Source organism: Oncorhynchus kisutch, linkage group LG6 (genome assembly GCF_002021735.2).
Source record: "Oncorhynchus kisutch isolate 150728-3 linkage group LG6, Okis_V2, whole genome shotgun sequence".
Taxonomy (NCBI): Eukaryota; Metazoa; Chordata; class Actinopteri; order Salmoniformes; family Salmonidae; genus Oncorhynchus; species Oncorhynchus kisutch.
In genome coordinates, this window is record NC_034179.2 from 53,433,996 (window position 1) to 53,448,757 (window position 14,762).

At 44.0% G+C, this 14,762-nt stretch overlaps 1 protein-coding gene across 2 annotated transcripts in view; it reads left to right on the forward strand.

Annotated features, from left to right (window-relative positions):
• The window catches only part of LOC109892979 (rho GTPase-activating protein 26), a 126,719-nt gene that overhangs the window by 51,212 nt on the left and 60,745 nt on the right, over positions 1 to 14,762 (forward strand). For both annotated transcript variants that reach the window (XM_031826934.1, XM_031826933.1), the window contains exons 2-5: positions 11,569 to 11,664; positions 12,403 to 12,464; positions 12,629 to 12,700; positions 14,267 to 14,368. In XM_031826934.1, the coding sequence (XP_031682794.1) occupies positions 11,569 to 11,664; positions 12,403 to 12,464; positions 12,629 to 12,700; positions 14,267 to 14,368 (332 nt within the window). The remainder of the gene's footprint in view (positions 1 to 11,568; positions 11,665 to 12,402; positions 12,465 to 12,628; positions 12,701 to 14,266; positions 14,369 to 14,762) is intronic.

The window sequence follows — 14,762 nt, forward strand, 5'->3', positions numbered from 1 at the left end:
AAGCATAAGTGACATAAGTGGCCGCTGCTCGGGTGCCCGCAAGATGGGGTGGGCCCCAACCAAATCTCACTTAGGGCTCCAAAAAAGCTAGAAACGACCCTGGGGGAATTTCCTGTGCATCATGTCCCGGGGTAATGAGAAGGTCACAAGCCCACAAAAAGAGAGCACAGGTCCAACATTGACTTCTCCCCATTCATGTAACCATCCTCCTCTTAGAGAGAGAGAGAGAGAGAGAGAGAGAGAGAGATGGCTGTGACTGAGCTGACAGAGCAGAACATAATGATGACCCCTGACCCCTTGCTTCCTGTTGACAGGGTCACCTGGCACATCCCGGAAGTGGAATACACTCATTTCCACTCCGTCTTACCTCCCATTTGTCTGTGAGAACAGCTCTGAGACCTCTGTTTCCTCCCTGGGCCACGTCACAGAAACATGTGTTGTCTGTGTCCAGATCAGTTTATAATCATCCTTCTGACAAACAGATACAAGCGAAAAGACTCAAAAACTCCAAGATTGTACTTGTATATACTTGTAGATACATTACATGTTTCCTTCAGTTAATGGGATGCTAAGGTCATTGCCATAGAGATTGAGGAGGAAGAACAAAGTTGTCTGTTGTCTCACCCCTCCTTCCCTTTCTCCCTTGCTCTCTCTGGAGAGGAAACTGTGGAATTGGCCTGTGTTGTTTTGGGGTCAATTTCACAGCGCTGCAATTTCTGCTCAGTCAGTTTGAAGTCAGCAAGATATGATTAGAGGGACTGGGTGGCAATGCTCTTGTTTAGCTTGATTGGTGTTAGAATACTCATTATGTGTTATGTTCCTTTGTTTGAAGGTCTATGTATAGAAATGTGGGTTTAAATGAACAAACGTCAGAGAAATCTGTAATTGTCAGCTGGAAGTAGCACGAGATGATTTTGGTTCATGTTGGTATTCTATCTGAGTGACAGCTAAGGGACACACTGTGAGGATAATTTTCAGGAAATTCTGAGTTTTATTTGATAACTATCTACGCCTTGATACACTACATGACCAAAAGTATGTGGACACCTGCTTGTTGAACAATCTCACTCCAAAATCATGTGCATTAATATAGAGTTGGTCCCCCCTTTGCTGCGATAACAGCCTCCACACTTCTGGGAAGGCTTTCCACTAGATGTTGGAACATTTCTGTGGCGACTTGCTTCCATTCAAACAAGAGCATTAGTGCGGTCGGGCACTGATGCTGTGCGATATGGTCTGGCTCGCAGTCAGACCAAAGGTGTTCGCTGTGGTTGAGGTCAGGGCTCTGTGCAGGCCAGTCAAGTTCTTCCACACCGATCTTGACAAAACATTTCTATATGGACCTCACTTTGTGCACGGGGGCATTGTCATGCTGAAACAGGAAGGGCCTCCCCCAAACTTTTGCCACAAAGTTGGAAGCACAGAATCGTTTAGAATGTCATTGTATGCTTTAGCATTAAGATTTCCCTTAACTGGAATTATTCCTCATCCACCAAACTTTACAGTTGGCACTATGCATTGGTGCAGGTAGCATTCTCCTGGCATCTGCCAAACCCAGAGTTGTTTGTCGGACTGCCAGATGGTGAAGCGTGATTCATCACTCCAGAGAATGCGTTTCCACTTCTCCAGAGTCCAATGGCAGTGAGCTTTACACCACACCATGCGCTTGACATTGCTCATGGTGATCTTAGGCTTTTGTGCGGCTGCTCGGACATGGAAACGCATTTCATGAAACTCCGAACGAACTGTTCTTGTGCTGACGGTTTTTACAGAGGCAGTTTGGAACTTGGTAGTGAGTGTTGCAGCCGAGGACAGTTGATTTTTAGGCGCAACACGCTTCAGCACTCTGCGCTCTGTGAGCTTGTGTGGCCTACCACCTCGTGGCTGAGCCTTTGTTGCTCCTAGACGTTTCCATTTCAGAATAACAGCACTTACAGTTGACCGGGACAGCTCTAGCAAGGCAGAATTTTGACGAACTGACTTGTTGGAAAGGAGGCATCCTATGACAGTGCCACGTTGAAAGTCACTCAGTATGGGCCATTCTACTGCCAATGTTTGTCTATGGAGATTGCATGGTTGTGTGCTCGATTTTATACACCTGTCAGCAATGGGTGTGGCTGAAATAGCCAAATCCACTAATTGGACGTGGTGTCCACATACTTTTCAATGTGTGTCCTAGAATGTCACAGTGCTGATACTATTCCTCTTATTAGCCCTAAGACTGTTGTCTTATCTTTCTTTTTCACACAACTGTATTGCCAAGCCCAAAGAGAAGTGAATGTAGTCACATATCCAAGCCCTAACTCAGACTGTAGTCACATATCCAAGCTCTAACTGAAATGACTGCAGTCACATAACCAAGCCCTTACTGAAATGCCTGCAGTCACATTACCAAGTCCTTACTGAAATGACTGCAGTCACATATCCAAGCCTTAGCTTAAATGACTGTAGTCACATGTCCAAGCCCTTACTGAAATGACTGCAGTCACCCATCCAAGCCTTAGCTTAAAATGACTGTAGTCACATATCCAAGCTCTAACTGAAGTGACTGTAGTCACATTTCCAAGCCCTAACTGAAATGACTGTGATCTAGCCACCCTTCCTTCAATTTAGCACTGTTCTCTTGTTTCCTTAGCTGTCTGGGTCAAGTCGGACGTTGAGCCACATCCAATGCTGTGTTGCTGCTAGGGCTGTGGCGGTCATGACATTCTGTCAGCTGGTTATTGTCATGTAAAAGCCTGCCGGTCTCACAGTAACATAAACACGTTTAGTATCTCCAGGCCTCCACCCATACAAGCTGTTGATGTGCACCTTTGCAACATCTATTTTAAAAAGTATAATAAATCAATTGAATATACACCACCACAATAAATCCATGTATGTATTTTTGTTCGGTCTAAAGAAACATTATGGTATGAAGACAATGTATTTCAGAAGAACAGAATATGAGTTGGCATACTGTGTGTTATCTGGCTATGCTCCATGCCATAGGCTACATAGGCTTGTTCGTTTAGCTGGCAAGATAAGCTTTTAACTCCCGTGACATTATTTTATATTATATGATGTTATAGTAAGAGGGAATATATTTGAACTTATCTGAGTAAAATAGAAAGGATATTTTTCCCATTCCGGAGCAAGGGGGCATATGAACTGGCTACGTTGAGCATTTCCATATCTAGCACTGGATATGCTAGATATGGAGTTATATGGAAACATGTTTTTTTTGCTACTTGAGAAAGCTCTGTTCCTCACCTCATCAAGTGATCATATTTTCACGTTCCTGCTTGGCTTCTCAAAGATTTCAGACAAGAATGTTTTCTGGTCGACCGTCACTGCCAGGCCGGCAGGCTGGGACTGGACAACGCCATACAACTGTCCAGGGACTTATTTGGCAACTTCAGTTGTGAATGATACAAACCTTGGAATGTCATAGAAATCAAAACGTATATGGGCTGCATGATGCGACTGTAGGCTGTTGATGATCAGACTATTAGAAATGTAATCTTCTCTTTACAAATATGTCAAATGAGTATCAAATGGGCATGAACACGGGCTGGGGAACAAAATACATGTAATCTGTATGCACTCGAATAGGGACTGGAGGCCGAGTGCTTCCCCTCGGGCCCGTTTTTCAAGATGCCTGGTAGGCTACTCCGGTTTTATAGCAGAGCATGTGCTTTATATGAGCAGCTGAGAAATAAATATTATTTCACTCCAAGCATCAACCACTTTTTCTGCACGACAGGTGATATTCCGGCCAAACTCTGTATGCCACGGGCTCTCCAACCCTGTTGCTGCAGGTACCCGGTGCTTCATTTGGGGAACCAAGTGAAATCTGTTCGAACTGTGATAGTAACATGTTTTTGCAATGAAACATATTTCACAAACCTTTTGACAGCCCCTCTCTGCATGCTCGAGAACGGAATAAATGAGAGAGAGGAGGAGATGGTGAGATATTCTGTAGCTAAAGGTAATGTGTCACCCAATTAATTGTGAAAATATAAAACATTCTCTATTACTAGGCTATTCAAAATTGCCCTGCGCAATCAATGAACCAACTGCATCACCTAGGGCTATTTGTTCTCTCCCAGACTCAGGGATAGACATTTTGGAGCATAATAATATAGTCCACACACAAAGGCGATTACTCTAGTTTGTATAATTTTGGAGTAAAGGCTAGACCAATTATGTGCAAAAGACATCTTAAATTAGTTTGGTTTGATGTTTTTCTACCATTCGTAATATGTGGCAGGCTGTGTATTGTATAACGGCACAATCAGAATTTGTATTCATTTTTTTTTTCCTTTTCGGGCTTGGGCTCATAAGCCTATGCATAAGCTCTAGTATATATGAGTGTTTTGAGTGAATCACCACCGTAGAAAGCTGTCAAATTCATTCTGTTAGGCTTTGAAACAACATTCACAATGACCATGTTTTCCCCTCAGTTTCAACCTGCCATTGAACCTTTCTTCAAATTGATCATTACAGTGAGGCGGGTTTTAAAAGCATGATACGGTTTTGATGATAAGTGTTTGACGTGACTTTCCATTGATGTCAGAGTAGTTAGAGGGACAACACCAGGCCATCAGGCCATGATAGTTATTAGCAAGTTGGCTACTAACAAAGCATGTCCAGAGCGCATAACAGGAGATTGCCGTGACTCAACGGTCATGTGGAATCGACTCATGACTGCCAGTGTGGCGGTAGTACGGTCACCGCGACAGCCCTAGTTGCTGCTGTAATATGCCTTTGTTTTCCTAAATGAATAGCGCTTCTATTCAGATCCGTGTGCAACAAAGCACTGCATAGGACTCTGGGTACTTGTGGATATCCTGTTGATATGGTTACAGGGTCCAGGCTTTATACTGAGGGAGCCTCTGTACAGACACATGCACGGACACGCACATACTCACAGACAGCCCTTTATTTGTTTCACTGGTATTTCCCCAGCAATCTTTAATGATACAGAGGCGTGTGTGTGTGCATCCGTGCGTGTGTCTGTGTGTGTGTGTCTGACAGAAGCAGGGAGCGTGTGTGTGTGCATCCGTGTGTAGTTATGTTGGAGTCATTAAAACTAGTTTTTCAACCACTCCACAAATGTCTTGTTAACAAACTATAGTTTTGGCAAGTCGGTTAGGACGTCTACTTTGTGCATGACACAAGTAATTTTTCCAACAATTGTTTACAGACTGATTACTTCACTTATAATTCACTGTATCACAATTCCAGTGGGTCAGAAGTTTACATACACTAACTTGACTGTGGCTTTAAACAGCTTGGAAAATTCCAGAAAATGATGTCATGGCTTTAGAAGCTCCTAATAGGCTAATTGACATAATTTGAGTCAATTGGGGGTGTACCTGTGGATGTATTTCAAGGCCTACCTTCAAACTCAGTGCCTCTTTGCTTGACATCATGGGAAAATCAAAAGAAATCAGCCAAGACCTCAGTATGGTTCATCCTTGGGAGCAATTTCCAAATACCTGAAGGTACCAAGTTCATCTGTACAAACAATAGTATGCAAGTATAAACACCATGAGACCACGCAGCCATCATACCGCTCAGGAAGGAGACGCATTCTGTCTCCTAGAGATGAACATACTTTGGTGCGAAAAGTGAAAATCAATCCCAGAACAACAGCAAAGGACCTTGTGAAGATGCTGGAGGAAACAGGTACAAAAGTATCTATATCCACAGTAAAACGAGTCATATATCGACATAACCTGAAAGGCCGCTCAGCAAGGAAGAGGAAGAAACCACTGCTCCAAAACCGCCATAAAAAAGTCAGACTACGGTTTGCAACTGCACACGGGGACAAAGATCGTACTTTTTGAAGAAATGTCTTCTTCGGGTTTGATGAAACAAAAATAGGAATAATGACCATCGTTATATTTGGAGGGAAAAGGGGGAGACTTGCAAGCCGAAGAACACCATCCCAACCGTGAAGCACGGGGGTGGCAGCATCATGTTGTGGGGGTGCTTTGCTGCAGGAGGGACTGGGGCACTTCACAAAATAGATGGCATCATGAGGTAGGAAAATTATGTGGATATATTGAAGCAACATCTCAAGACATCAGTCAGGAAGTAAAGCTTGGTCGCAAATGGGTCTTCCAAATGGACAATGACCCCAAGCATACTTCCAAAGTTATGGCTTAAGGACAACCAAGTCAAGGTATTGGAGTGGCCAATAACCAAGCCCTGACCTCAATCCCATAGAAAATGTGTGGGCAGAACTGAAAAGGTGTGTGCGAGCAAGGAGGCCTACAAACTCGACTCAGTTACACCAGCTCTGTCAGGAGGAATGGGCCAAAATTCACCCAACTTATTGTGTGAAGTTTGTGGATGGCTACCTGAAGCGTTTGACCCCAAGTTAAACAATTTAAAGGCAATGCTACCAAATACTAATTGAGTGTATGTAAACTTCTGACCTACTGGGAATGTGATGAAAGAACTAAAAGCTGAAATAAGTCATTCTCTCTACTATTACTCTGACATTTCACATTCTTAAAATAAAGTGGTGATCCTATCTCACCTAAAACAGGGAATATTTACTTGGATTAAAGGTCAGGAATTGTGAAAAATTTAATGTATTTGGCTAAGGTGTATGTAAACTTCCGACTTCAACTGTATGTCATGCATCTGCATCACAGGGGCCATGCTCATTGAGGGTGCACTGAGGGTGAGATTAGACCAACTGTGTCGTGAACTATAGATGGGGACATCATTAACGAACCATGACCATATCTCAAATGTGCACACACACCACACACACACACACACACACACACACACACACACACACACACACACACACACACACACACACACACACACACACACACACACACACACACACACACACACACACACACACACACACACACACACACACACACTTGAGAGGGCATATCAGGGCCTGAACCACACAGCACTGCTGGCACTACCAGGCCCCTAACCACTCCAGCCTAAAACACGCACAGCCTAAAGAGTTGTGATAAGATTCATTCATGTTTCTCTCATACACCCCACACACGCTGCTCCCACTCCACAATACTGCGGGCTTACTTTCACTGACACGGTCAATGTGTACTGCTGCTATCGTTTGTCATATTTTAAGTTTCTTTGTTCTGGGTGCAGGCACTCTGGCGGATTCCCCGTTCTCTCCCTCTCTCCCGGCCTGTGTCTGCCACTGTGGGAATGTGTTCCGGGGGCTAGAGAGCGGGACTGTGCGGCACCGTTGTGTCGCGGGGCCGGAGATCAGGAAGCAGAGAATAGCGTAGGAGAAGAATGGGGGAAATGTTGTTGCTGAAGTGGGGGAAGAGGGCTGGAGAGGCGGGTGTCAATAGGGTCATTTATTTTTAGCGAGTGTCCCTGGCCGCTATCCTTCCTCCTCTGGCCTCTCAGGACATCCAGACGTCCAGTGGCAGAACAGTAGTGGCAGCAGTTAGCTCAATGCTAATGTTGCGCTTAGGTCAACAGGGCAATGGACACATACTTTATAGATAGATCTATAGTTTGCGATGAACAGAAATCCCAGACAGTGTTATCAATGCTCCTCTCTGTATGAGCCAGTTATCCAGGCAGTTATCCAGGCAGTTATCCAGGCAGTTATCCAGGCAGTTATCCAGCTAGACACATGGGACTCATTTGTTGATGGTGTTTTCCTTTGCCCTGTGATTGAGTTAGAGCACCTCTCGCAAGAGATCTCTTTCCAAAAACCCGACTGGCTGCAGAGGTGATTCATATTATTTCATTTGTGTTGGAATTATTGTAAATGGCTAGAATGAGCCGGATGCGCCAACAGTGTGGTTTTGATTTGGAAAAACATTGTGAATTCAGCATGCATCTCAGTTCTCTTGATGATGAGTGATTCTTCTGGTAAAATGTAGTGTGTATGTGTATTGATGCCAATACACAGAATAATGCTAGTGTGACTGATGTATCGCTGTCCATTAGCCAGAACGTATTGGGTGTTTATTTTACTTCATCGGGTCATATGCCAATTTGGGTTGGGCCGATATAGGATTCATTCGATATTGTGACATTTGACATTGACACTATATCGCGACGTGCGTGACTATACTGTATTTGAACTTTAAAACTGTGCAGTTTTATCAGCTTGGCTGTATCAGTATGTTGAAAATGAAGTCGAAATCAATTAACTAAGCCTTCTTTTTTTAGTCACACAAAGATTATTTTGTGAGAATGTGACTATATTATCATAAATAAGCACAAATATTGCACAGTCAGGAATTATTTAGTCTGTAAATGTGCAAAACAATTATATTGGGTCTCGCGATATTTGGAGTGGCATGTCGTAGAAGCTCATCCCTAGTGCCAATCTGTCAGACAGGGCCCTACACACTTGGTGCTATCTATAACCTAAAAGGTTTCTTCGGCAGTCCCCATAGGACAACACTTTTTGGTTCCATGTAGAACCCTTTCCACAGATGGTTCTACATGGAACCCAAAAGGGTTCTACCTGGAACCAAAAAGTGTTGTCCTATGGGGACTGCCGAAGAAACCTTTTGGAACCCTTTTGGAACCACTCCCAGAAATGCATAGGTGCATGAGACAACCCATTAAGAGACTTATTGTCGTCAACGTTGACCAGACCTCTCCCATTGAATCAACTTCGAGGAAGTCCTGGAAGCCTGTTTTATGGCAGCATACTTTCTGGAGCAGGCTGAGGTTTTAATGCTCGTATAAATTGTAACATCCAATCCATGTCTCAGGCAGCCACGGCCATGCCAATATCCAGTCTGGGTATGGGGCCTGGTGTAGGGGATGCAGGAGCTTCTCCTGGTCTCCTGGCTTCTCCTGGTCACGACCTGGGTGGGGATGGTTTAAGAAGGTTAAGAAATCTGTTTGTGCATTAGCTAACTATGTCATGTTCATTGTCATACCAAACATATTAGAGGTCGACCGATTATTATTTTTCAACGCCGATACCGATACCGATTATTGGGGGACCAAAAAAGCCGATACCGATTAATCGGCCGATTACATCAGTACTGAATGAACACTTATTTTAACTTAATATAATACATCAATAAAATCAATTTAGCCTCAAATAAATAATGAAACATGTTCAATTTGGTTTAAATAATAAGCTCCTCCCTGGGCTCAAACCAGGAACACATCGACAACAGCCACCCTCGAAGCAGCGTTACCCATGCAGAGCTAGGGAAACAACCACAGGCTCAGAGCGAGTGACGTTTGAAACGCTATTAGCGTGCGCTAACTAGCCAGGCATTTCACTTCGGTTACACCAGCCTCATCTCGGGAATTGATAGGCTTGAAGTCATAAACAGCGCAATGCTTGACGCACAACGAAGAGCTGCTGGCAAAACGCACGAAATTGCTGTTTGAATGAATGTTTACGCGCCTGCTTCTGCCTACCACTGCTCAGTCAGATACTTAGATACTTGTATGCTTGTATGCTCAGTCAGATTATACGCAACACAGGACACGCTAGATAATATCTAGTAATATCATCAACCATGTGTAGTTAACTAGTGACTATGATTGATTGATTGTTTTTTATAAGATAAGTTTAATGCTAGCTAGCAACTTACCTTGACTTACTGCATTCGCATAACAGGCAGTCTCCTTGTGGAGTGCAACGAGAGAGAGGCAGGTCGTTATTGCGTTGGACTAGTTAACTGTAAGGTTGCAAGTTTGGATCCCCAGAGCTGACAAGGTGAAAATCTGTCGTTCTGCCCCTGAACGAGGCAGTTAACCCACCGTTCCTAGGCCGTCATTGTAAATAAGAATGTGTTCTTAACTGACTTGCCTAGTTAAATAAAGATTTTTACTTATTTTTTTAACCTTTATTTAACTAGGCAAGTCAGTTAAGAACAAATTCTTATTTTCAGTGACTGCCTAGGAACAGTGGGTTAACTGTCTGTTCAGGGGCAGAATGACAGATGTGTACCTTGTCAGCTCAGGGATTCAAACTTTCAACCTTTCGGTTACTAGTCCAACGCTCTAACCACTAGGCTACCCTGCCGCCCCAAATAAATTAAATAAAGATTAAATAAAGGTGTAAAAAAATACCGATTTCCGATTGTTATGAAAACTTGAAATCGGCCCTAATTAATCGGCCATTCCGATTAATCGGTCGACCTCTAAAACATATACACCGAGTGTACAAAACACTGAGTATACAAATCCACTTAAATCAGTGTAGATGAAGTGGAAAAGACAGGTTCAAGAAGGATTGTTAAGCCTTGAGACAATTGAGACATGGATTGTGTATGTGTGCCATTCAGAGGGTGAGCGGGCAAGACAAAAGATTTACGTTCCTTTGAACGGGGTATGGTAGTACAGTAGGTGCCAGCCGCACCGGTTTGAGTGTGTTAAGAACTGCAACGCTGCTGGATTTTTCACGCTGAACAATTTCCTATGTGTATCAAGAATGGTCCATCACCCAAAAGACATCCAGACAACTTGACACAAAACTGTGGGAAGCATTGGAGTCAACCTGGGCCAGCATTCCTGTGAAACGCTTTCGACTCCTTGTAGAGTCCACGCCCTAACAAATGGAAGCTGTTCTGAGGGCAAAAGGGAGCGCAACTCAATATTAGAAAGGTGTTCCTAATGTTTTGTACACTCAGTTTATGTTGTCATGCAGCCTACAGAGTGACAATAAAAGTCTGAAGTTGACGAAAAGCAGAGAGAGAGAGAGAGAGAGAGAGACTGAGCGATAGAGACAGGATAGAGACAGAGAGATCCAGCGAGGGAATCAGTGAAGGACGTGCTGGAGAAATGTGTGGAAAACCTCACGGAGGAGAGGTGGCATGACATGACAGGCCTGCTGTCTGATATATCTACAGTGGAAAAGTCAGGCCTTTCCCAGCCCTAGCTCCAAGTCTTTCTCACATCTGTTACCCCGTACTGCTATTTGTGTGACAGGGTGTTTGGCTTACCTATCCTCTACAGCACAGTCTGTCACTCAACTAATCCTTCTTCAACAGTCTCCAACATTCCCCTTACCGAGAAACAACAATGGCGAAACTCATAATACCTCATTTGAGCCATTTCAGAGGTGTGGTGAAACATGACAAGGACCTGGTGTTGGATCAGGTGGCCTGCCTGATGCACATCAGCTTTAATACCAGCGACACGTTGTGACTCACTTTTTACGAGAGTGAACTCTGAACCAATTGGCGTTTTATAGCCAGCGCTGAGGTCTCACTCCTGAGGTGAGAGCTTACTTGAAATGCTGAGGCATCCAGTATTTATGAAAAAGTGCAAGGGCCTGTGTTTCATTTATTCGGACTGGCAAGAGGTTGTAAATCTTTCCGCACATAGGGCCGCAGGAAGGGCTCATGCTATTTACACAAGCATGGGCCAATTTCTGTCCCTCCCTCCCTCCCTCTCTCTCTCTCTCTCTGGCTGTGTGAGAATGGTTGACACAAAACCTGTGCAAAGTAGAGCAAAATAGCTGGAGCTTTTGTCTCAGAGAAACCTTTAGCATCTCGTGCATTTTTTTTTTTTTTAAAGATGCCCACATGCCTCCCTCTTTTTGTTGACCTGACTTGCCCTTTCTCTGTCCCCGTTCAGATCTGTCCACAGCCAAGAGGAAGTTTGCGGAGTCTCTCAATGAGTTTAAGTTCCAGTGCATAGGTGACGCAGAGACGGACGACGAGATATGTATCGGTGAGCGAGTAAACGCCCTCCATCCCGTTCTGCTGTACCACACTCGACTGTCCTGCACGCTATTGTTGTGTAGTAATAGTTACCACCCTCAACTGTAACCAACTGCTGCACTACATTCATATCAACTGTAGTAGTGCTAATGCACTCCATTAGTCTGCACTCAGCTGTACACATTCTGGCCTGGCTGTCTTGTTCTACCTAATTGCACTCACAGTGCACCTAATTGGTACAGGAAAGCCGTAATAAACACAATTAGGCTCATTGGATGGAGTTGGATGAAATGTAATAACCTCGAATAAACTTGCCATTATGTTGAAAGAACATTCCTGGAATATTTTTTACAGTAGGAATTCAAAGTTATAAGTGACTTGAGGTCTACATTTGGAGAGTACTCATTCTGTCAAGTGGAAATGTTGGAACAGGATTGTGGCATCTCAAGTGGAAACTCTGACCCAAAACAATGCAGTCATTCTTGGCTGGACCTAGAGCAGGGAATGAACAGGCAATAAGCTTGCTAGTTGAAAACACACTGTGGTCTAAAGCAAGCATGTAAACTAGGGTTTCAAATTAAAAGCCTTGTTTTGCAAGCAAGGTCACAAATGTGGAATGGTATGTATGGAGCCAAATGATGACCACTGACTCATTATATATTGTTGTCCTCCCTCTGTGTCGTCTGTCTGTCTGTCGGTCTGTCTGTCTGGCTGTCTGGCTGGCCTGTTTATCTCTATCCATCTACAGCAAAGTCTCTACAGGAGTTTGCTGGAGTTTTGCAGAACCTGGAGGATGAGAGAACACGGATGGTGAGTGTCAGATATATGCTGGAACATGGGCTCACTGCTTTGGAATTCAAGCGTTGTATAACCAATAAGTGAAGGTCTGGCGGCAGGCCTCTCTGTGTTTATACAGTATGTCAGTAGAGTGACTTCCTGTCAGCCGTCTGGTGACTTCCTGTATCTCTCCTCAGATTGAGAATGCCGATGATGTGCTGATCATGCCACTGGAGCGGTTCAGGAAGGAGCAGATCAGCGCTGCCAAGGTAAGGAGATATTATGACTTGACTCCCCCAAGTCATGCTGGGGTGAAGGATCCCCCTCTAAATGTCCTGGTAATCCCTACTACTGGGTCATTGTATGATTTTACAATCCCCTGTGGAGTATAAAGTGAATTATAGTATTTTTTGGGGTTATGTAGCCATCTCATAATCCCTCTTAAACCTTGAAAGGGACATTTGAACCTATCTGCTGCTACAGTACCAGGTTTTTAAGAAATGTACTGATCACTCAAATATTAGCAGTTTCCCCCTCAGTCTGACAGGTAACTGACTTTGTTCTGGTTGTCCTGATTCAGGAAGTTACATTTGTGTAGGTCTAAAATGTATACACCACAAGGAATAGCATTCCTTTATTAAATCCCCATTGATGACAGCATCCAGAGCTCTCCCTATACTGTACCTCTGAGTCTAAACTGCTCTCTGCTCTGTCCGCCAGAGCTGACAGGTCTGTTGTGATAAGACACTGCCACCATCTGGTCAATACAGGTATCACATGAAGGGCATCAGGATTTACTTGGTTGATAGTCAATGAAGAAATGTTAGTGAACTTTATTACATATTGACAAAACTCTTTCTGATTTGACCTCTCACCATATCGTTATTTTGAAGTCTAAGTTAGAAGAATGTGTAGGTTAATTAAACGTTTGAAGAATAATTTAGTGTTCCGAAAAGGGATACTTGGACTCAAAAGAGCCCACATTGAAACATGTTTGCAGTGTATAACAGACAAGACATGGGTTCATTTATTATTAAGGGTTAGAGCAAATTGAAGGGTCCTTTGTTACTTACATTAGGATGCTCTGTAATGACGTGTTGTGCAGCTGTTGGTGGTGGACCTTCTGTTCTGAGGAGGGTTGGTTCTACGTCCTGTGGAAACTGGCTGGCGATGAAAGGCCGGGTCATGTGACCGGGTGGACAGGGATGATGATGACATCAGTCAGTAGTAGGTGTGGACACAGTCAGTGCACCCCAGGGTGAGGAGTGCTGGACTGTATGTTACTGACACACCCTGCTCTATCTATCCGTCTGTCTGTGAGAGTGGCTGGGAGAGACACCTGTCTGTCTGTCTGTCTGTGTGTGTGTGTGTGTGTGTGTGTGTGTGTGTGTGTGTGTGTGTGTGTGTGTCTGTCTGTCTGTCTGTCTGTGAGAGAGAGGCTGGGAGAGACATCCTGTTATGTCTGTCCGTCTGTCTGTCTAACGTGCAGGTTTAAAGTGCTCTATTGTTTTCCCACCAGCTGTGGGCTGCCTCTGTTGGTTTCAGCAGTACTAGAGGAGATGTGATTTCAACCTGCATCTCACAATATTTTCCTCTAAATCTGTCTGTAAAGCAAAGCCCTGGACATACCAATAATACCCATGAGTCTTTGGAAAGGATGTTCTGTTGGAAGGCGGCAGTGATGATGCCAAAACAGAGCTCTATGTGTTATATAGAGGTCTTCTGACCTCATTGGGACATCCTCTTCAATACAATTTCAATATAAATTGTACTATGTGGTGTCCAGGACTTGGAAACAAGGTGACTGTTGGTGACCTTTTGACTGTCTATCACAGGAAGCCAAGAAGAAATACGACAAAGAGACAGAGAAGTACTGTGCTGTACTGGAGAAGCACCTAAGCCTATCAGCAAAGAAGAAAGAAGCACATCTTCATGAAGTAAGCATACATTGTTCTCCTTTCCCACAATCAAAATGGGCTAGAGTTGGCTAGTCATGACATGACATGTGTTTATGTTAAGAGGCATGTGTTTGTGCATGCGTGTGGGCAAGTGTGTGTGTGTGCGCTGTAAGTCAGTTCACACAGAATCAGAATCGCGTTTATTGTCCCACAAGAGGAACATCTTGTCACAGCTCACACATAGATACTTAAAACAAATCTGAAATAATAGAAGGAACAAGCAACAGCCAGGCAGGTATAGTCTCCCCCCCCTCCCCTGTCCATGGGAGAAATGACATGGAATTGTTCTCTATGGTGATAGCCCTTGCGATGAAACTCCTCCCGAAGGGCACGGTGCGCCTCAGAATTGTCCGGTATCTCACACCTAAATGGG